This window comes from Plodia interpunctella, chromosome 26 (assembly GCF_027563975.2).
Source record: "Plodia interpunctella isolate USDA-ARS_2022_Savannah chromosome 26, ilPloInte3.2, whole genome shotgun sequence".
Lineage (NCBI taxonomy): Eukaryota > Metazoa > Arthropoda > Insecta > Lepidoptera > Pyralidae > Plodia > Plodia interpunctella.
The window spans coordinates 3,367,494-3,389,945 of record NC_071319.1 but is presented as its reverse complement, the minus strand read 5'-3'; the positions used below and the strand labels follow the sequence as shown (position 1 = coordinate 3,389,945).

Below are 22,452 nucleotides of genomic sequence, written 5' to 3'. Positions count from 1 at the left end.
GCAGCGGTCGAAACACTCGGTGATTCAAAGAGCACTTAAAACCCATAAATAAATTATGGATCGTTCAAGTTGTGTCTATTTCTGGGCTAAAGTGTAAACTATGTGCTTTTAATTATAACATTCGATTGTAAAAGCGTGCGGCGCTGGAACAGGAAAGATTTTTTGCACAACTCGCTGAGAATTCATCAGAATTTCATCATTTTCGTAAATTCTCATGACGCTACGATCCTTGGAAGATGGTTAAATTAGTTACCATAAATTCCATTACATAGTTTCTTACATACTTCCAGGCTTCGACCTAATAAAATATGTCAAAAATAGGGTAAGGTCGTATGTTGCTTGGAAAAATTGCAAGCAGCGATGAGACCGCCTTTTGCGCAATTTATTGAAATCGTTATAATAATAATATTTGTATTTATATACAAAATGTAACACCGGAAACAAGTGGTGACCTGTATCTATATATGAGTCAGATTGGTATACAAATTGGCACATAGGATAGTAACTTCAGTCTTTCGATCTCTGACGTGGACAATGAGAACTGATGAGAGAGAAATTAAACATTTTAGTTTAAAACCATTTTGTTAATCTTTCTTATATAACTATTTGTTATTCCTGAATAAATAAAATAAAACATATGGTGATTTTTTTCTCTTAATATTAACAGATAATAAATTTCCAGATGCACCAACGTTTCGGAACCCCCCTAAGGACGTAGAAGCCGAGATAGGGACGCCCATTACATTGAGCTGTGACGTCGACAGCTTCCCTGAGCCAGAAGTGGAGTGGTACCATATTGAGGAGGATCAAAATATTGTAAGTCATTTTATGAAGTGAAAACTTCTTTAGCGGCGTTATGCGCTAATTGTGATGGGTAAAATTTGTTAAACTCGCGTCAGGACACGTGACTCGATTGAAAATTCGTAAGACGTCAAAAATGCATAACGTTAATATTCTGCCGGCTCTCCCGAACACCCGGAGCAACCCTTTTTTTATCAATGTAAATGTAAAACTGCTTTTATATTTACGCGCTTAGAAAATAAAAAACATTTTTATTTCATGTACTTAGCTGACTTTTCAACGACCTTACTGATTTGATAGATATCTGATAGATTACTTTTTAGTTTTCACTCTAATGCTAAATAAAAAACTAAAATACAATGTATCTACCCATAATTGTAAACCTTTAACTAATCGAAACTTAGAGTGGGTTACACCCAGTCAAATTTAACGTTAACTTTAACCTACGAAGAAAACGTAAAGTACGCCATTTTGTCTCAACGTCAACGGTGCACGGGTTAAAAAAGTCAACGTCAGAATTGACTGGCATTCATCCTAAGAAAGTAAACTAAAATCTTATCTTAATCGTAATCTTCCCTCAGCAGCGTCCGCTGATAATTTTTACATTGGGGTTTTCAATAAAAGAGTGTATCGCTTTCTCAAAAAGTCGGCAACGCAGCGGTGGCCCGTATTGAGTTGCATTTACTAATACGTACGCATTGTCAACAAGCTGCATGCTCGTTTGCCCACTGTACTATAAAAGGAAGCTTAAAATAAATTACAATTCAACCTATTTCTAGCTAGGTACACATAATTCACAGATTTAGCAACCACACACAACAATAGAGTTGAAATCCCGAGTTGAAATACATAACTCATATTACTTACACGCAACTGAAATATTAATGTTGTCATACCTAAGATGAAAATTAAATGGAAGATTCGCTACTTCTATGCTTGTACTTAATAAAATCATTTATATATGACTAGATGATTTTAGTAACACATACTTGTGTACTTACATTGTTATAATACTAAAACAATGATACACAAATTTATATTTTAAAAAATGGTAAGCCTTTCTGACATGATAGGGACCGTTTGAACAATGTTTGAATTAGTTTATGTTGACCATTTCTTCTCAGCAGTGGTCGTTCCGAAATACTAGTAGTTTGTAGCTTTGGTAAATATAATTTAATTTAGAATAGGACGTGATAAAGTGCCTGTGAAGGCCAAATTTCTGAATAAATGATTTGGTTTTTATTTTAACACATTGAAACATTTCCGATCAGCTTTGCGATTCCGTAAAACTCAAAAGTCACATCACATCACTCACACTTAGCAAATCATTTTCACTTCTCCTTCATACTACAGTTAAAAAAAATAATCATGTCGTTTCTTCCAGTATCACATCTTTGTATCGCCCTTACCCGTTGTGAGATTTTATCATTGTCTCTTGTGTAATTATATTAAGCTTGGATGTTCACCAACTTGCCGTAATTTTGATGGAACAGAAATATCCCGACATCGTCCTTATTTAGAAGGTTATTTAATTATAATTGTTATTTATTTCAATACGATTTATTAATAAATGTTTACTTTTACGATAAAATTACAGATACAGACTATGTTTTATCCCTTACTCGGTAGGCAGGGTCACGAATTGAGAAACGTGATGACAAGCAACAAAAAATATTATATACTAGATGTTGCCCGGGACTTCGCATAGTTTCAGAGATTACCCGCCTCAAACATATAAACTCACAAATGCTTATCTCTTTATAATAATAGTGTAGATAAGAAGTGTAAAAATTGTTTTGTGTAAATGCTGTCTTCAAATGTACTTAAAACTACATCTAGTTGCCGATCTTTACAGTTACCTATTCTGTTGCTCTCAATAAATCCACAATAGCTCTTAAAATACTCAAAATAATATGTAATTTCCTTATTGCACGAATATAAATTAAGATCACCTACCACTATTATTTCACTAAACGTACTACAAAAGTTTTCAATAATATTAAACATCAACATATATTCTTGATCACTACTACTAGGGGGGATATAGATAACACAGCACAGAAATAAAAAACGACTTTTTAAATATACCGCTGCACACACCATGTCGAATACTCGCGCATTGATGTTTACATCTCTCGGGACCGGTATATGACGTAACTCGTAGCGCGGTGTGGCCACGAGAAACGCGCCGCCTAGTTTGCGTCCGTCTGAACGATCGCAACGAAGTATAGTGTATCCTCTTGGTACAATTTCAGCATCGTCTATTCCTTCATAACAACTTGTTTCAGTGATGGCAATGAGGTCCGCGTCAATGTTCAACAAATTTGTTTTAAATTTGTTTAATTTAGTACGTAAACCTCTCACGTTCTGGTAAAAAATTTCTATAGTACTATGTGTTTTTTGACTTAGGGTTTGGTTTTCGAAACCACACCCACTCGCAAAATTCAATGTTGACGGCCCAATTTTCCGGTTGACATAGCTGAACATATTGACTCTCGGGAACTCCTATTATGAACGATGCATAGTCCCTCTCAGTTTTGTGTTTGATTCTATCAATCTTTACTTGTACATCCTTCCCACATACATTTTTAACGTGCTTTTCTAACGATTCTATTGTTGTATCCAATCTTAATCTCCACACATGAAGATATTTTTTCCGCTCAGTACCTTGGATATCAGCCACACTGGTGCTTCCTCCTTTTTTGACGTCACTGTTAGGATACCTACTCCTTTTTTTGCTTACGACTGTCCAATTTTCCTCACTCCTGTTTCCATTTTCCTTACCATCTATTTCCTTTACTTTGTCCGGTATCACAGTTAAATCAACCTCTTCCGCTGTCGTAGGTCCGACCACAGTTGGTTTTGTGGCCACACACACTTGTGTGGATTTTTGTTTTGCTACCTCTGCAAATAATGGTTTATTATTCGATTTGGAGATTATGTTTCCAGTCACGGGGGTTGCTGTGGCTCTTTTATGCTGGAGTAGGCCTTCCAAGTGTGAATTTTTTTCAGTTAAGTCCTTAAGTTTACATTCTAGTTCATCGACCTTAGTAACTTTTTCTAAGACTACCTTCATCATTTGCTTCAGATGTAACAATTCTGTTTCTGTATTAGCCAGTTTATCCTTTAGTATCTCAAACTCGCTTGCTTGCTCGACACGTCGCGCTTGTGATTCCGAGCGAAACTCCCTTAGTTCCTCCAGCAATTTATTATCAATGTCCATCAGAGAAATGTCATTCTTGTTGAGACGGCTTCCGCGTTCATTGTTGACAAAGTTTCCCGGTGTGAATGTTTTGTTCATCAGGATGTTGCCTCTAATTGGAGTATCCGAGTTGCCCCGCTTCGGGATTACGCTTACGCATTCCGGACAAATCCAGGTATCTTTGTAAGCCGTAGACATTTCTTCAAACTTGTCGGTTGATATGCTCAGGCACTTCAGATGGTATAACTTCTTACAGGCATCTTGCGAGCATTCCATAAAGGAGATATCATATATCGCCGTATCACAGGCTTTACACTTGTTATTCATTTTTACTTGTTAAAATAGAATAAAAATAGAATAAAAATTTTGGCTCCGCTGCCGAGACACGCGACCGTCGCGCGCGGCCGTTTTTTAATAATGTTTTTTAATGTCTCTGTGTGAGACATGTGAGGTACCCATGCAGACGATCATTGTACCCAAGTCTTCCTCTGTGGAGTAAGTGGAGCTCTTATGCTTAACGGCAATGAATGAATGAATTAAAGAATTAATAATTTATTTGAACAACTCAACGTACACAAGCTTATTAATACATAAGTAACGATACTACAACAAAGCAGGTGTGCCCCGCTGCAATTCAAAAAGGTCATAGCTCAACGAACGAGATGAGAACATGAGCAACGAACATGAACAAAACACTGGTTTTCTGCTATAACCAGGCAATGGAAGGAAACAGAATAACACTCAGACGAAAGATACTAATTCGCATTTTTGTTTCAGCGTATCGGGAAAACCATGAACCTGTCTCTGATAGCCGATACACACACATCGGGTCGTTACCTGTGTAAAGCATTTGTCGAAGGATATTCAGCTGTACAGGCTGAGGCATCTGTGTTTATTAAAGGTAAGAAACGCCATGGGCATTGAACATCTTAGAGGCGTAGCGGACGCGATCGATGATCTGATGACTAGGATTGCCGGCGACCGTGTTAATTGGAGATGAAATAAACGCCATTTTGTTTTGTTGACAAATTAAAAAACACCCGACTTAATATTCATTTCGCTACAATATTCATTTCGAACCGATTTTAATCAAACATATCTAAGAACTACCGCATAAAAAATTGCTATTAAATAAAAAAAAAACCGCATCCAAATCGTTTCGGTTCACTCATGATGAGCTGCGGTGCCACATACAGAGACAGACAGACACACTTAGCGGTCAAATTTATAATAGCCCTCTTTTTGCATAGGGGCTTAAAAAATTGGATAAGTACGCACTGGATAAGTAAGCACATAATCATGAATATATTTTAATTACTTTACCTCTAGTGGCAACATCACTGCTAAACGGAACTTGTTAAGCTGAGAAAAACGCTGTGGGTTGCATAATAATTATTATTATTACAACTATGTATAAGTATAGTATATACATATAGTATAAGTATAATTACTTATACGAAATAAAATAAATAAATGAAATAAGAAAATGGATCCTGGGTTTCGACACTCAACAAGAAAATTTCTCAGAGAAAGTGTGGCGCGGAGGATGCGACCTCCATCAGTGGTCTGGAAGTTTTAGGCTCGATTCCTGACGAATCGTACGATTTTAATGAGCAAATATTTTTACTTGTTTCCACGAAATTTTCTCGTGTGCACATAATATTTGTAGCTATCAGACAACATATATTTGTAGCTATCAGACACAGAACACAAGCTTAGTTCTGAGTGTTTGTTGTTCAGTACTGTAATTATTTTTTTATGCGCGATGTATATGCAAATTTGTACGAGCCAAGCAAAGATAGCTTTCAATTTATTTTCTGAAACATTCGGTACCCTAAATCTACGTCGATATTATAACGACGCAAAGTTGACTATGTGAAAACATATTAATCAAACGAATTAATCGTTCAGTATCATCAATAATGTTGTTTGGCCAGTCTCATACTTGTACAGCCTACGAAAAGCAAACAATTAAAGTGCTAGCTACTTTGCCGTGTAGGTATATCAATGGATCTTCAGTCGTTTAGTATCACGAGTGATTCGGACGTATTCAAATAATATTATCATTTAATAGAAGAGATCGAACGTAAGATCATCAGTCGGCTTTTTTAATTTTTCTTCTTCACTTCACTTTTCGGCAGCATTAGTTATAAGAGCATTCACTATATTTTCTTCTATTTCGTGGTGACAGCATTTGACAATACCAATAGCTCAAAGCTTCGTTTGTCCTGAGTGCTCAAAACACCTGCTCTTGGGCTGACCTTATGGCAACCATATGAAGCCAATTAGATGGCTTATTTTCAAAGACATTATCATTATTAATACTAGCGACCCGGCCCCGTCTTCACACAGGTGTAATATTATGCATGTTATACACAAACCTTCCTCTCGAATCGCTATCTATTAAAAAAAACAAAATTCGTTGCGTTATTTTAAAGATCTAATCATACAGGGATAGATAGCGGTAAGCGACTTTGTTAAATACTATGTATTGATAATACAGCGCATTCTATTGTGATCCCACTTCGAACCTTTGCTACTTTTGTACTCACCTATAGGGGTAAATCCTAATGGGGATATTTGAAGGACTACTTAAAAATATCTACTTGTATCTATCGTATCATGACAATTAGTAGCTAGTATTAGGAAAGATCCCATCATCAATAAACTACGTAAGTAAAAAACAAAATCGCTTCTCGCTGTCTGTTCTATGTATGCTTAAAAACTACGAAACGGATTTTATTGCTGTGTTTTTAATAGATAGAGTGATTCCAGAGGAAGGTTTATATATATTATATAACATGCATAATATTGTACCCGAGTGAAGCCGAGCCGGATCGCTAATCTTCATTAAATTTAAGAACGAGTTTCTTGTCGATTGCGTATTGTCCATTCTACTCTGTTTCTTGCCATATATTTTACCTCTCTATTCTAATGGTCCCACAGGCTTTAATTCAATACCTCGGAGTGTCCCATCGCGGTCCGATTCTTTTGTGATACGAAACGACAACATGCCTATTTCAATAAGCATAATATGTCGATACCCCGCCGTTCAATCAATAACTTCAAGGGCGCAAGAAGATATATTTTCTTGTATTTTTGTTAGCAACTAGGTATATTTATTATTTGATTTATTTATTATTTATTTGCAAGTAAATTTCTACTTTTTAGACTTGAGAGAATATGTTATTATTTATGTATTTTAGTTGATTAAGTTAGAAGCTTTATTTCTTGGAAGGTTTTTTATTAAAGTTTCACGATACTTTTTCTATTATTCAAGTAATATTGTCATTACTTTGATAACAAATATTTTTTGTCAGTCTCTTTAATATTTGGAAATTAAAGTCAGTCAGAGTCTTCAAGTAATAAAAAGTATTAAGTTTTTGGGACGCGCAACAATTTTCAGTCTATTCCGGGTAAGCCGAGAGAGTTCGTCTTTGTTCACAAATATATTTTTAATAGTTGTGTCCGCAACTTCGTTTGCTTGCGATTCGAAACAAATAGGTATACTCACGACTACGTTTGAGCAATTGGAATTATTTCGTAGCGTTTCAATTTTAATGTAGAATTCAAAGAAAAACAATGAATATTTTAAAAAAATCAAGGTTAAGAATGATGTTACAAATAATGTTATCATACTCATATATTTTTGTACAATAAAAATGCCGCGATTGGAAGTAACATGACAAACCAATATTATCCCTTTATTATTCTTCTAGGTCCTCCGAAGATCATCTCCAATAACACACAATTCGGTACACAAGGCGACACGGTCAACATAGAATGTGCAGCATTCTCTATACCTCGCATAGACAATATTATATGGACTTTCGAAGGAAAAGAAATCGACAGTATACATGATCAGGTAACTTTTTTTGTGGAAAATGACACATAATATTATCTGTGGACCTTTTTCTTCTTTTCAAGTTATTTTATTTTTAAATATTGTTTTTATTAGTCCTCTTTTAATAATATTCACACTTTATTGTACATAGTTATTATACTATTATAAAAAAAATGTAAGAAACAATAATGGTAAGCCCTTCTGGGATGATTGGGACAAACGATGTTCAAATGAGTTTCTTTCGGCATTCCTTCTCGACAGTGGTCGTTCCTAAATGCTAGTAGGTATTTTGTAGCCTTTTGATTTTATTACTAGTTACTAGTGGTCTAATTTCTGAATAAATAATTTGATTTTGATTTTTGACAGAAACCTGGCTTTTGTATTTCTATTTCTATTTGTATTTTTTTTAAATAAAATAAATAAAAACAACGAGCAAACGGGTAACCTGATGGTGAGTTAGCACCGCTGCCAAACAAATGCAATACTAGAGGCATCACAGGTTTTAGTGTCTACTAATTAATTAATTAATCGTAACAGTTCACGGTTGAACATATGCTTCAAAGCCTGGTTTACACAAGCGTAATTTCATCGCATGAGTGAGTTTGATTAGGTTTGATTGCATCAGTCCATTTTGACGTTAACTTTACCCTCGGCAGAAAATCACAAATTACGCCATTTTATCTAAACGATGGCGGTGCACAGGTTAATGAACACTTGTTCATTAGCCTAGTCAAAGTTGAGTGGTGCAACCCACCCTTAGACGACAGTATTATTAGTCTTAGTAGTCGACAGTCTGATAGGCTTAGGAATTATCGGTCAAGAGACTGGGACTAGTCATATTTTATGAGCCTCAAAAACTCGACTTTTCCCTCCCCAATGCAGTGTTTGCTCAAAGCAAACACTAATCATGATTAAATCCAAAGGTGGACCTTTTCACGTCAAATTGTATAGTATAAAAAATGTCTCAATAAGCTACTGGAGAAGTTTAAAATTAAAGTACTTACTTAATTAGGTAAAAATAATATTTAAGAACATAAGTACATAAACAGTTGCTAAAATATTATTTACTATTGTATTGGCCACAAATGTAAAAAAATGGTTCTTGTTTTAAATCGTCAGTGTCAAAAAGAAAGAAGTTAAAATTTTTCTTTACGATATCCCGCCTATTTTTGATAGTGTTATCATAGAATTAATAGGTTAGCTAAGTTGTTACCATTCCTATATACGTTATTTTTGAAAATACAATGTATATTATTCCACCAACCGCAAGTAACGGAGTTTTATTTAACAGTAAAGAAACTAATTAATCGACATAACAATTTATTCTGTAATGCAGTTCACTGGTGAAATACCAGATGGTTTAACATCCAAGTCTGTGGATTATCAACTACAAAATACTACAGTAACCAAATTACTCAATCACGCAGGACTATGCTTTCCTTGAGGACCTGCAAGCTGGTGGAGTGATCAATTCCACATTGATCATCCGAGAGAGTCAATCCGGACACTTTGGAAGGTACAAGTGTAATGTGTCTAATGATTTCGGAAGTGATGCAATGGAGATCGTACTAAAACCTAATAGTGAGTATCTACATCTATCTATCTATATGCGAAAGTTTGTGAGGATGTATGTGTATATTTCTAACTCTTTCACGCGAAATCTACTGGACGGATTGTTGTGAAATTTGGTACACGGGTAGAATATAACCTGTAATAAAACATAGCTTACTTTTATCCCGGAATTTCCACGGGAGCGAAGCTTCGGGGCGCAGCTATTATTATATAATCCCACTAATATTATAAAGGCGAAAAATTGTGAGCATGTTTATCACTGCCTCACGCTGAAACTGCTGGGCCAATTTTTAAGAAATTTGGTATTGTGGTAGGATCTTGGATTAACATACATAAGGTACTTTTATCCCGAAAGTACAGTACGATTCTCGTAGGATTTGATCAGAAAGTCTTTGAGAGTAGTACTTTTGACAAATACGAAAAAGGTTGACACACAACGTTCATGTGATATATTAAGAGTTACTGACATATTTGTTAATTCATATTTATCAATATTTATGGCTCTTACAGAAATAAAATTATTATATGTTGTCCTTTTAAAAATTCACGGAATTAAGTTCGGTCCTTTGAGAGTCTGCGTAGGGATATGAATCCTATTATTATTATTATTATAACTGTTTATGAATACCTCAAAATAAAGTTATGTTTGTAATGTGGCGGTGAATATGTGTAAGCGTATTTTTAATAAGTTATTAGAAAAATATAATATAGGGTTCTGTAAATAAACAAACGATTTCAGATCAAAAGGCAGCCATCAAACGAGAAATATATTCGACGGCGACGGTTGAACCAATAATGATTATATGTTTGAAATTGAAGCATTCCCACATATATTAGCTTCGTAAACATAATATCGTCCTATATACTGAATGATATTAGTATACATTTTCAGAAAAATCTAAAATGTTAAATATTTGATCTTTAAGTGGTTTATTTTTATAGATTTATTAAAATGAACAAGTAGAAAGCGAAACCTGCGTTACTACGTTACTTAAAGGCTGAGGAAGATACGTGTATCGATTCAGAAAAGATTTCAACTTTTTTTCTAAACGTATAAAATCCTTTTACAGAAAAAACGCCTAAAATATAGTAACATATCGTGTCAAAAGACCGCCTTATCGCAACGGGAAATTCTTGCAACTTTTCACATATAAATGTTTAGTATTAAAGTTTTTACATGCTAAATTTGAGTGCTTGTAAAAATAAAGTCACAAATACTATATTCTACGAAGTACAAACTAGTATTTTTAACAATTTATAATTCGTTTAAGTTTCAGTACTTATTTGAACCTATTACGAAAAATAATGTGCAAGAATAAATTTCACTGAAGTGAACATCTAGCCCTTTAGGGACATTATTTCTATTTAAGGTTCATTAAACTCACATGACATAGTCACAAGCATAAAAGATAAGCTTAAAATAAATATGACGTAGGTACGTTAGTAGTCTGGTCACTTAAATCTACTTTGTGTGAACACGGCATGAAAACACAAATTATACATACACGTCCACTAAAGTCGAATGGCACAAGTGATGAGAAAATTACAATAAATATCAATAAAATGTAACGGTATAAACTCGGGGTAAATATGTATAATCATAGATTTGTCTCTATAGTGAGTATTGAGTCGAAACGCAGTGAGACGCAGCGAACCAATAACATTGCAGTGTGGTTGTTGTCGCATCACAATGGCTTATTGTGATTGGTTAGTTGCGTCTCACTGCGAATCGACTCGATAGTGAGAAGTGAACACATATCGCCTTCTGATAAATAAAGTGTCACGGTTAAAATGTAAAATAGGTTTAATCAGAGTTTATTAACTTTTATGTGGGTATCGTAACTTTTAAACTGGCCAGTTAATTTCTGCCCTAGATTTTGGTGCTGGAGAATATTTTTACAAAATTCCACCCTCCATAAACATTGGGGATATGACCATTATTCTGAATGGTGTCGATCCCCATTACGTCCCAAACGACCGCGTATTATACCAATGTATCGCCATTTTAACTTTATGCCTCGCTCATAAGTGTGCGTCTATCATTCGCTTCACTGAGATTTTAAGTATAATAAGCTGAGATTTTAAGCTGAATAAGCTAACTTTTGACGTTAAAATTATGATACTGCAGATCAATTTGTTTGATTCCATTATTTTTGGCCCTACTAGATCAAGATGTGTTTATAATTATTATATAAAGAGTTCAACAAATCATCTGATTGAATCTAATCTAGAAGCGAAATAAAATCATTAAATAAACCAGCTGTTTCTCCTCCCACGCAGATTGTAAAAGGTCTTTAAATTGGAGATTATGTACATAGGCAATGGCCTAGCGACTAGACACAATATCAATATCGCCAATAAATCCAACGTACAGCTAAACGTAGCCTTCGAGTTTCACAACTCTTGGTTCTGTCTACCCCGCAAGGAGTGGAGATTGATATACGCTGTAAAATAAATACGTTGCGATAAAAATAAACAGTTACATCTTGTAAACGAATTAAAATTTTTCAGAAACCTTTCCACTCCTACTGATTCTATTCGGAGTGACATCTGGCATGATAATGGTGGCAGCGCTGATCATGCTGGTGATACTCTGCCAGAGGAAGCAGAGGAAGAACAAGCAGACCCAAGTGGCGGAGAAACCTGACGTAACGGTCACTGCTGAAGAACTGTTTAAAGATAATGATAGGAATTCTAATATAAGCGATTTTAAGCTGGAATTGAGGCAAGCAAATGGGAGCTGTGAAGTGGTGAGTATTTCACTTTTATAAAAACTGATTTTTGATCATCACAACCTATGTACGCTATCAAGTTGCCGACTTTTGCCGCAGCATTATTCTTATAATACAATCATGCAAAACACCTGATCCTGCTGTGTGGTGGCTGAAATAGAGGAGCTTACCCGTGCAGACGAAAATTGAACTAATTGATCGTTCTGTCTATTTGAGCAATATACAAGCTCATTATCAACTCAATTGGAAATTGAAGCAGTCGAATAAAGCTATCACAAATTATGGAATTTGGAATTTGCGTAGGTACACTAAACTAAAGAAAGAACTTCATAAATGGCGCGTATTTATGAAGCAAATAATTATCTTTCCACTTATTCTTAGTAGAATGATATCGTCACAATAAAATGAAGGCGTGAAATAATTCTTAAAAAAAATATATATAAAGTTCTTTTGCATATATATAAAGTAAAATATATATAAAGTTCGGCTTGGTAACGATTTATCGAAATCGTACTGTTTAAAGAACCTCTCCTTGTATATTTCTTGTTTAATTCTTGGCTGTGCGCCCAAATTTTGCGAAAAAATTAATATTGAATATTCGGCTGTAATTTTGAGACCAGTCACTTTTCTGATGTCAATCAACTTTGCTATGTATAAAAACAAATAGGGTTGTCAATGCTTTATTTTATATCCCTTTGTCGCCTCATACGACATCCAGGAGGATATGATATGTTGCTGGTATTTGAGGACGAGAAGCACACGGCCTTTGTTTATATACTGAATGTGTAAACTTGAAATTTTAAAGATAGGCTGCAAAATATTTAGTTTCTACAGTCAGCGGTTTCGATATACTACTAATCAGTATTCAATTCTTCTTCTTCTTCTTCTAATAGTAGAAAACTAATAATAATAGTATTTAAAATGAGAAAGTTTATAAACGAGCAATGTTATTGTGTACATTTTGTCCAGAAATTCCTTGAACAAAAGATTGCATTTGATTTTTCAAGTGTGCGAAAGATAGCAAACATCATCTTAAATTCAGTACCAAACAAAACCTTGGACCTAACGTAATTAACCCTCCCACTTGTTCCAGGACTACTCAAACACGGGTTCAGACAGTACTTTATGTTCGAATGCCAAGCTAGGCTCTATCCCCACCGTCGCACCGCTTGCCGTCAACCAGAACTACCCGTACAGATATAGCAACGATTATAGTGATCCCGCCTATGCTGATTGTTATAAGGTAAATATATACCGCCTTTTTTTGTATACCACCAATAGGTAAACAGGCGGCTCACCGATGGTAAGAGGTCACCACAGCCCATGGACACCAGCAATACCTGACACGCGCTTTACTGACTTTTTGGCCTAGGGTCTTTTATCCTGTAATTCACACTGCTTCTTTTGTCATGTATTCGGTTATTGAATATTTAGTTTCATTTTGTCCGCATTTGAGCTCAGTTTCATTATTCTGGCTGATAAAATGTAGTATCCTATAGATTCTAGTGTCGAAATTTCTAATAACTTCTAATGACTTGTATTCAAATATATTATTCTGCCCATTGTCTAATTACGTCCAGCCCTGAAACCTAAACCTATTACATTTGCCAAAAAAAAAAAATTAAAAAATATAATTACGTAGTATTTGTAAATGGTGCGGTAAAGTATACCACTTCTTACATAGTACCTAGTAGTTTAAACTTTCCTAAATGCATATTGATTGTAATTTAGAAAATCAAAGACTTTTCAATCTGTAATCAGATTAGGACTTATTCTTCTCAACGCACAACGCTGCTTTGTCGTATTTAGTGGTGTCGTATCGTGGAATTTTTTTGAAGTGATTTTCCGCCAAATTTTCTTGCTATATTCTAAACCTGATAAAATTATGAACAGTTATCTAATTAACAGAAAGTAAAGTACTGGAGATGTGACTAATCGGGACTAATTAGCTGACCATCTGGTCAACAATGAGACTAAATTAAATTTGACACAGTTTAGTTAGAAATCTGATCTCAAAGATATGCTTCAGTGGTGTTTAATGGTCTTTTAATTATTCCAAACGGAGCATCTTGTAAAAATATTATGACACTATCCTTTTTGAATGAATAAATCTTACATCACCCAAGTTTTTGGTTAAAAGTTTTGCAATGTTGAACTGTGAATTTGTCCGAACTAAAATAGAATCATACATTTTCTTTTTGAATGATCCTTTGAGTGGACTCAGAATCAGGAGTTAAGTCAATAGTTTGTGCCCGCAGTACCAATGTTTATTTAGATGACATTTTATTATGTAAAATGGATGGATTGGGTCCATATTTTGCTTCGATTTGATTTAAAATTTGACCATAGCAAAAGACTGATTGAAAAAACTGACTTTCTAATGATTCTTGTCCCGGTTTTTTTTATAAATCATGTACTAGTTTGTATTTTTGTCTTTAGTAACTAATAAATAGGAGTACTGGGGTTAATAGGCTTTCTTAAATATATGAAAGCCTTATCTTATTTATCTCTTCAAACTTAAGCACAAGAAATTTTTCCTTTATGTTTATTAATAGCGTAAAACTTTTGAACATTTTTGTAAGAACTCCCAAAGAGTTTCTCAGAATTCTCGAGTTCAAAGGGTATTTTTTCCCATTTGCAACTTTTTAACTTTCTGGCTTTGCTATTGGTTATTCTATTTTCTGAGTGAAATCATACAAATATACATTTGTTAAGGTTGTATAATTAGTGAATTTGTTACTTTCAAAAGAAATGGAAATGCTTCTTTGTTTTTGCATCTTACATTTCTATTTTTAAAATAAAAGGGGTTGTTTATTTAGTCTATTATAATTTTTTTTTCAATTTTATTCTCAAAGGGCTAAAAATGTATTTTACTAGTCACCTAATTACTTTTTACTTTAATAACTTGATTTTTTATTCACAGGTAAATGGATTTGGCAACGGATATCAAACTTATGTTCACTATGCCCACGACTATACTCCTGGCTCTTTGAGAGTCACCTCACCTACCATCGTTGGTGATAAACTGACCCCTAACAGGTAACAATAGCACAAACACTATATTGTCTTTGAATGTTTGTAGGTAAATTTTACTTTCGTGACATTTATCATGATAATAATATGCGGTCATTATCTAGCCAACAATGCCTCTGTTCTCAATTACTTTTATTTTCATTTGTTTTTAGCCTGCTTAAAATGCAGATTTTCCCAGACACATATGACTTTTTAGCATGTTTTGTTTCCTTACTCTGCTGTATACTGCCATAAAATTATGTTAAAACGGTTACGTCTATAAATATCTTTGTTCAGATTATTTAACTCTTGTATTATACCAAAATATATTTCTTGTATTGTGTGCTAAAATTAAAACGTTATTATTAAATTAGGTCTGTAAATGGAAGTCTACCGAGAAGCATAGATACGCCGTCAACAGTGCAATTCAATCCAAATAGCGGGTCCCAGAATAACTCCCTGCAGCGAACCACTAAGAGACAAGACAGCTCGAATGCTTTAAATAGTTTAGGATTACCAAATCCTGAAGGTAAGTTTGTACAAATAAAAGAGAATGTTTTAATTTTCTTTGTATTATAAAATAAACTTTAATATTATTATTAAAAATCACTATTGATATGCATTATTTGCATTGTCGAATGCATGGAGCATTTCTAAAAAATATTTTGTTATATCAACGGTCAATTTGTAAAATTAAAAATTGCCTAAAGTTGTGTTTCACAAAAATATTGTAGTTCCCTTTACTTGGCTCTTTGAAGTTTCTTTGTTTTTTATTTTTGTAATTACGATGTTAAAGTCAATATTTAAATGTGGTCATATTTATAGATATAATTTAATCTCGTAGCAACCGATTTAACTAGCATTGTTAAAAAAATGGTCATTTGTTTTAACAATACTAGTTGAATTCTTTCAAACTTCTATGACCAGACGAAATAATTTCAATGAAATTTCGGAGTATAACTTAAGTGTTTTTATTTTAGCAGTGAATAGAATACCCAATGGAGGTATCATTCACGGTGTGGACGTGAGATACGCCGCAACATATGGCAACCCTCATCTGAGAACTGGAGGGGGACTAGGATTTAACACAGTAAATACAGCCAAACCTGCGTCTACCCCTGCCCCGCCGCCGTATTCGTCAGTTAGAAGCTCTGTAGTGTTGCCTTCAGGTAAATATTTTTCTTATTATTCCGCGGTCCTTTCAATGTTTCATGTTGTTTCTTGTTTCTTGACATTTAAAATTCTTACTGTGTTCGTTTTATTGACGTATTCTGTATTTAGTTTTTACACTTCTGCAATGTCTGTCATTCTAGACTTAACTGTCCGCATACTTCAAATAAATTATTTAAAACAATTTCTTAAATTTGGTATAACCTTTAAATAATTCAATAAAAAAAAAAACACAATTTAAATTCTTAAATTGCAGTTTAAATTGTTGTACATAATTAAATATATATTATAACTCCTGAAGGTAACTCATCGCATTCAATAACGTCACCTACAAGTCTTGCATCCCCTCAATGTACGACAAGTCCAATCACTACATCTACTATGTCTACGGATAGCACACAACCTGCGGTAAGTATATCATATCCCTTTTTTCATGAGTGTTATTGATAACGTTACTATGTTATCTGAAAATCTGTCTGAAAATTGTTTTACATTATTTGGAAGGAAGGGGTTATATCTTACACATAAACTTGTAACACACAGTCGTAAATACCAATCTCATAAGTAAATAAAACTGACATTGAAAAAGGAAATTTCATTTGGAAGACATTAAAGCTAGTGATTATTTTATTTTGTTGTAAGATGAGAGTTTGATTATTTTATACCACGATTCCATGTTAATGAAAAGTCTCCTATCAAATATTTTGCCTAAACATAGCTTTCTCTTTGAAACAGATCGGTGTTGCCACATCGTCGGGAACCCCCCAATCTCCCAGTGCCCACTACATATTAGCACCCTCAACTAGAACTATTAGTAACGCCACAGTGACTAAGAAAGGTGAGTTAACATTTTTAAGTATGGTTAGACGTTTCGCACCAAGTAGAATTGTTTAATTATTTTGTTACAAGGTTCTTTCAAACTAACAATCTGCGTCATCATCATCATGGGGTGCCATCAACATCAAAGTTACTCCGAGATGCTTCCTTTATAAATGTCACCAGATTTTTGATTTAATTTTAATATAGATCGCTTATGTGAAATGACTCGTTCTACTTCTTCATTTTTATTTCTTTATTATCATATTATATTAATGCCAGTTGCATTAATATGCAATTTTGTAATATAATAAATGTGTGTGCTCCAGATAAAATAGATATTATTTAAGATTATTGTGATAATTCATAGGCTATAATCATGCCGATGGATCATTACCTATACGAATATTTAAAGTTGGTTGGAAAGTTCATTTCAAAAAATAACAAAATTATAAAAATAAACTCAACCATATAAAAAATTTAAATTTTGACAACTTTTATTAAGAAGTCATCACCATATAGGTAGCTGTCGGACAAACATAACTTGTCTATCTAGTCTTTAAAAACCTACAAGTTATTAAGTAAATGTTTTAACACTATAAAACCGAAATTTAACAGTTCATTTCTGTTTTTCTAGGTAATGGTTATCAGACCCCGTTGGCGACACACGTATAACCAAAGTTTTGAAAAAATAGTGTAATATAATAAGATTTTTGAGTGATTCCAGCGTAATGTTCTTTTTTTTAAATTGGACAGTGTACTCATTAAGTGACAAAAATAAAAGTGTTGTGAACTTTTATAATGTTGATATTTCTTATGTGTTTCTATGTGCTTAATGTATTACATTATAATTATATGTATTTGCGTTGTAAATATTTCAATTAATTTTATTTGTGTACTGCCTGGAACTAGATTGTGCACATAATATCCTATTAATAATTGTTATGTTATTTTTTTCCTAATGCGGTATGCAATGTGCATTGAGTCAATTCATATAAATAAATTATCGTCAATTTAAAAATATGTAGATCAAGTAATTATCTATTGATTGCAGAATACCTTTTTTTTCAAATAAATGTAAATCTTTTGTTTTGACGTGACAACGTCTTAAATTAGGTTGCGGCTGGGAGTCACTTATGAAAAAGTGTAACGCCCGGTAACGTTACGATGAGTCACCGAACGAGAGAGAGGCCCGCCGAATGCCTTGCGTCTCTCTCCCACTCAACTATGATCGGTCTGCCGCGCGCGTAAAAAGACTTTACAGGCAACCATTTTTTTTTTTTAAATTGATGTTGCTGCATGTTTCATAGGTATTCAGAATTAGGGTAAAATAAAAATAGGTCATTTACCATTAAACGAAAGCCAAGGTTGCTGGTTGCGTGTGTGGTAAATTTACATAAGTCCAGTTCAAAGAAAACTGACTGATTACACTTTATTATATTTCATACAATATTTTTTCTTGGAAAACGTAAGTTAATAATGTACAAGGAAATTGAATGCTTTCGTTTACAGTCTTATTGTGGCATATGTTGATTTAAAAAAGCGCTGAAATGAACGTATTGATAGACAATCAAATTAAAACTAAATGTTTTATGATAAAATAGTACATATTAATTATCTAATTTATCCTCCTTTTATCGATTTTTGATACCTTTCAAATTTTAGTAATCACCTAAGCATTAAGTCTAGAAGTCTAGATTCTAGATTGTTTGTAGTATTAAATATATAAACAAAAAATATTATAAGAAAAACAACTACCTGCGTTTTTTTATCATGTAAAAAATATACAAATTATCATGTTATTTACATTTCTTACTTACATTATATCTGATTCAGTTTTTGTAACAATTAATATAATGATAAATTATCTTGTTTCGAAAATTTAATAATAATTAAATAAATAACAGATTTTAAAGTAGATCGTAAACTAAGCTTTAATTTATGTGAGCGAAAATTGTGCCATCTCAAATCTCATACATATCTAAAAATATTTTAATTAAAATATTGTGTACACTTTAATCAGAACGGTTCTTCCACGTTTATTTTTTATTATCTAAGATTTTATATTACTTTCCCAATATTAATTTTGTTATTAATAAACTGTACAAATAAATATATAGGTATATAAAGTTTTAATATTCGAACATTCACTGGTATTTTTTTTAAATAATCATAAACATGCACATTTTCCATTACCTTACGATGGCTTTTTTTGTGAATAAATGAAGCCGTGTTTTTTGTCGTGATTTTAGTAAAGTAATGTATCTATGTATTTTTATTCCAGTCCAATTTAAGTGAATCATTTTTTTCCTTACTTACCTTAGAGTGGGTTGCACCAATCAACTTTGACACTAATATGCCATTTTGTCTAAACTTCAGCGGCACTTAGGTTAAAGTCAGCGTCAAAGCTAACTGGTGCAACTCAGCCTTAATGTTTAGTCTCAATTTTCAGTGAAGTATTTTTATAGATAATTTTCTACGTCAGGCTCAATAAATGTGTTTAAAAAGTTTCATTCAAAAATATCGATCTAAGACTGATTAGACTAACCTACACGCTATTTTATTTTAAAAAAATACAGATCTTTTTCATTATTATATTTCATATACTTTATGTAGATTATTTTATACAAGTACAGAATTGGTATAGAACTTTTTTAATCATAGATATAAAAAATGATTATAGAATGTTCTAGAAATAAATATTAATTTTACCTAACTGAAATCATGTTGATAGGTAGGTCTAGCACGAATTAATGCATACAATTGGAAAAAAAAAAGATTTTTAAGTAAAAATACCTATATAAACAATATAATGTAGATAAATCTAAGTTTTGTTCTTTTCTACTGAGTAGTATTTAAGAATAGTTATGAGACATGACAACCTTTTTACTGGATTTATTGAATATGGTTTAGTAGTAAAATTTTGAATATAAATGTACTATGTCAATTCTATACTATTTTCGTTAATAAAATTCTATTCACCAGCAGTCTAGATATAAATTTAGCAAATTAGTCACTTTTCATCCGTCTTTCGAAGTAAGAAAATGGCTTGAATTTTATAACGATATTTATAGAAATCGTAAGACGTTTACGGAATTGCTTTTAAAATTAACTTTGAAATGTATCAAACATCCATTTCTGTTCAAATGGTTTGACTTTTAGTCAATTATCAAAGTGATAATTTTAAATATAAAATTGAAATAAAATTCAAGTTTATATAAATAACTTCATTTTAGCTATAATAATGGTTTCTGTATTTCAAAAAGCAACAGCGGAACAACTTTTTTTTTTCTTAAAAGTAAATTGTCAGTTCGAACTGGCAATTTATTATTTCTTTTAAGAAAAAAATAATGCTCTCGAAAATCTGCTTTTCGAAAAAAGAACCACTTTTACATTTGTGACATTATAGGGATGGGAAATGCCCGAGATGAAGTGGGCAGATTAAAATATGTCCAGAAGCCTAAAATATCATCTTTATATGTGAATGTTTGCGGATATCCATATCCGCACAATGCGTGTGCAAAGAAAAAAAAATGTCGATTATTCCTCTTAATGTAAAATTACGATATTATAGACTGGATGTAGCCTAGAACAGAAGACAAATAAATGATTATGTACAGTTATACATATACGTTTTAATGATATACCTATCTAATAGATATAAATTTTCTGGAGAAAATTGTATTTCGAGCCCACTCTCTCGGTACAAATTCGCATCAAAATTAAGTCACTAGAACAACTACCTAGGCTACGTCTAGTATCATATCAAAAACTATGCTAGAAATAATTATTTTTTCTGTGATACATAGATTAAAAATGTTTTTTGTAAATACGCTATGATATTATGTGAGTGAAATTGTTAAGGATTTAATATGTTGTAAGGCTTTCGACTTTGTGACTTTAGGATAGAAGTTGTTTTGAGTTTTGACGTTGGAGGTTGTAACTCGATCTTGTAAATTAGTAAATTGTAAAAAATACTTTTCTATAATAAAACGAAACTTTGGCCTATGTAAAATTTCTTTTATTGCACGAAATTTGTATGTACCCTTGATTTATTTCATTAATAAATAAATAAAATCTTTATTCAAGTATCTTAATAGCTATGTTACAATAGTACATGTGTAACAAAAAATATAAAAATAAATGTTGCCTGAGCTAGAGTGAAAATCACCCTACGTTTCAGGAGTTTAAAAGCCAAAGCATGAGTAATAAACAATTATTAAAAGCAATAAAAATAAAATCATTAATAAAATAAAAAGGAAATTTAGAGAAATGCAGGTATGCTTAAGATATAACTGTTAATAATTCCTCTGCATCTTCATACGACATATTCTGGAGGGCTTCTTGGAGAACTTTCTTAGTCACACTAAGAGTCCAGTGAAAAAAGTCTAGTTGTTTGTTATGTCTATTATACAGGAGAGGGCCGAGGGATACGAAAAAACAAGAGGAGAAGGCTTTGTAAGTAAGTTTTTGGAGCAAGCAATATCTTTCCGTCTTTTGTTAGTAATTTCAGTGCTATATGGTAATGCGGCCTACTGTTTTATGACTATGCTCAATATAAATAATTGCTTAACTATTAGTACCTTACAAGATTTATACAGAAGCTCAGTGGAGAAACAGAAGGGCGGAAAGTTGAGACCTTTAGGACGGCTCGTTGTGCTCTCTCAATGGTTAGTAGCAATGATTTAGCAATACCTCCCCATGACGTAAGTAAGTTAATAACGATTGGCAAAAAGTAAAGTAAACTTATCTAATTATTTTGAAGCCTGATATATATCGCAGTTTTCCGAAAACAAATATTAACTTACGTATTCTGCCATTTAAAATCTCAATTTGATTCATTAAAATTATCATATTTCGAAAATATCTTTGATTTTTCTGTCTGTTGCATCAGTTGCATAATTCAATATTGACGCAGAAATGTAATGTATCTAGCGGCGGCGGCGCATAGGTTAAATTTAGAGAAAAATAACACTACAAATTCATAAATGACATTTTAGAGTTTTTGTATTGTGAAATCTTGCAACTTAATAAACAATGATTTCTCATGAAAATCTAGAGCTAGAAGAGCAAGAATATGTATTATTTTTATTATATAATTTTTATTTCGATACCTATTTGCTAGGCAATGTTACAGAAACATCACCATACCTAAAGAAAGCGAGACCAAACAAATAAACTCTAAACATAGCATCAATTTCAACGGTGTGTTAATTCGCAAAACGTCTAAATGGGAGCGCGCGGGATTCTCACCTAACTGAAATTATTTCAACTACGCCAGTGGAATTTTTACGACACACAGG

The 22,452-nt window shown here is 32.9% G+C and overlaps 1 protein-coding gene across 3 annotated transcripts in view; it reads left to right on the top strand.

Annotated features, from left to right (window-relative positions):
• LOC128681145 (irregular chiasm C-roughest protein-like) overlaps nt 1-21,164 on the top strand; it is a 92,618-nt gene extending 71,454 nt beyond the window's left edge. For 2 of the 3 annotated variants that reach the window (XM_053764792.1, XM_053764793.1), the window contains exons 11-22: nt 683-816; nt 4,781-4,904; nt 7,723-7,868; nt 9,275-9,428; nt 11,931-12,169; nt 13,245-13,394; nt 15,075-15,190; nt 15,538-15,692; nt 16,144-16,332; nt 16,635-16,741; nt 17,069-17,171; nt 17,787-21,164. In XM_053764792.1, the coding sequence (XP_053620767.1) occupies nt 683-816; nt 4,781-4,904; nt 7,723-7,868; nt 9,275-9,428; nt 11,931-12,169; nt 13,245-13,394; nt 15,075-15,190; nt 15,538-15,692; nt 16,144-16,332; nt 16,635-16,741; nt 17,069-17,171; nt 17,787-17,824 (1,655 nt within the window). In that variant the 3' untranslated portion in view covers nt 17,825-21,164. The remainder of the gene's footprint in view (nt 1-682; nt 817-4,780; nt 4,905-7,722; nt 7,869-9,274; nt 9,429-11,930; nt 12,170-13,244; nt 13,395-15,074; nt 15,191-15,537; nt 15,693-16,143; nt 16,333-16,634; nt 16,742-17,068; nt 17,172-17,786) is intronic. The other variant, XM_053764794.1, reaches the window with a different exon arrangement.
• The last annotated feature ends 1,288 nt before the right edge of the window (nt 21,165-22,452 follow it).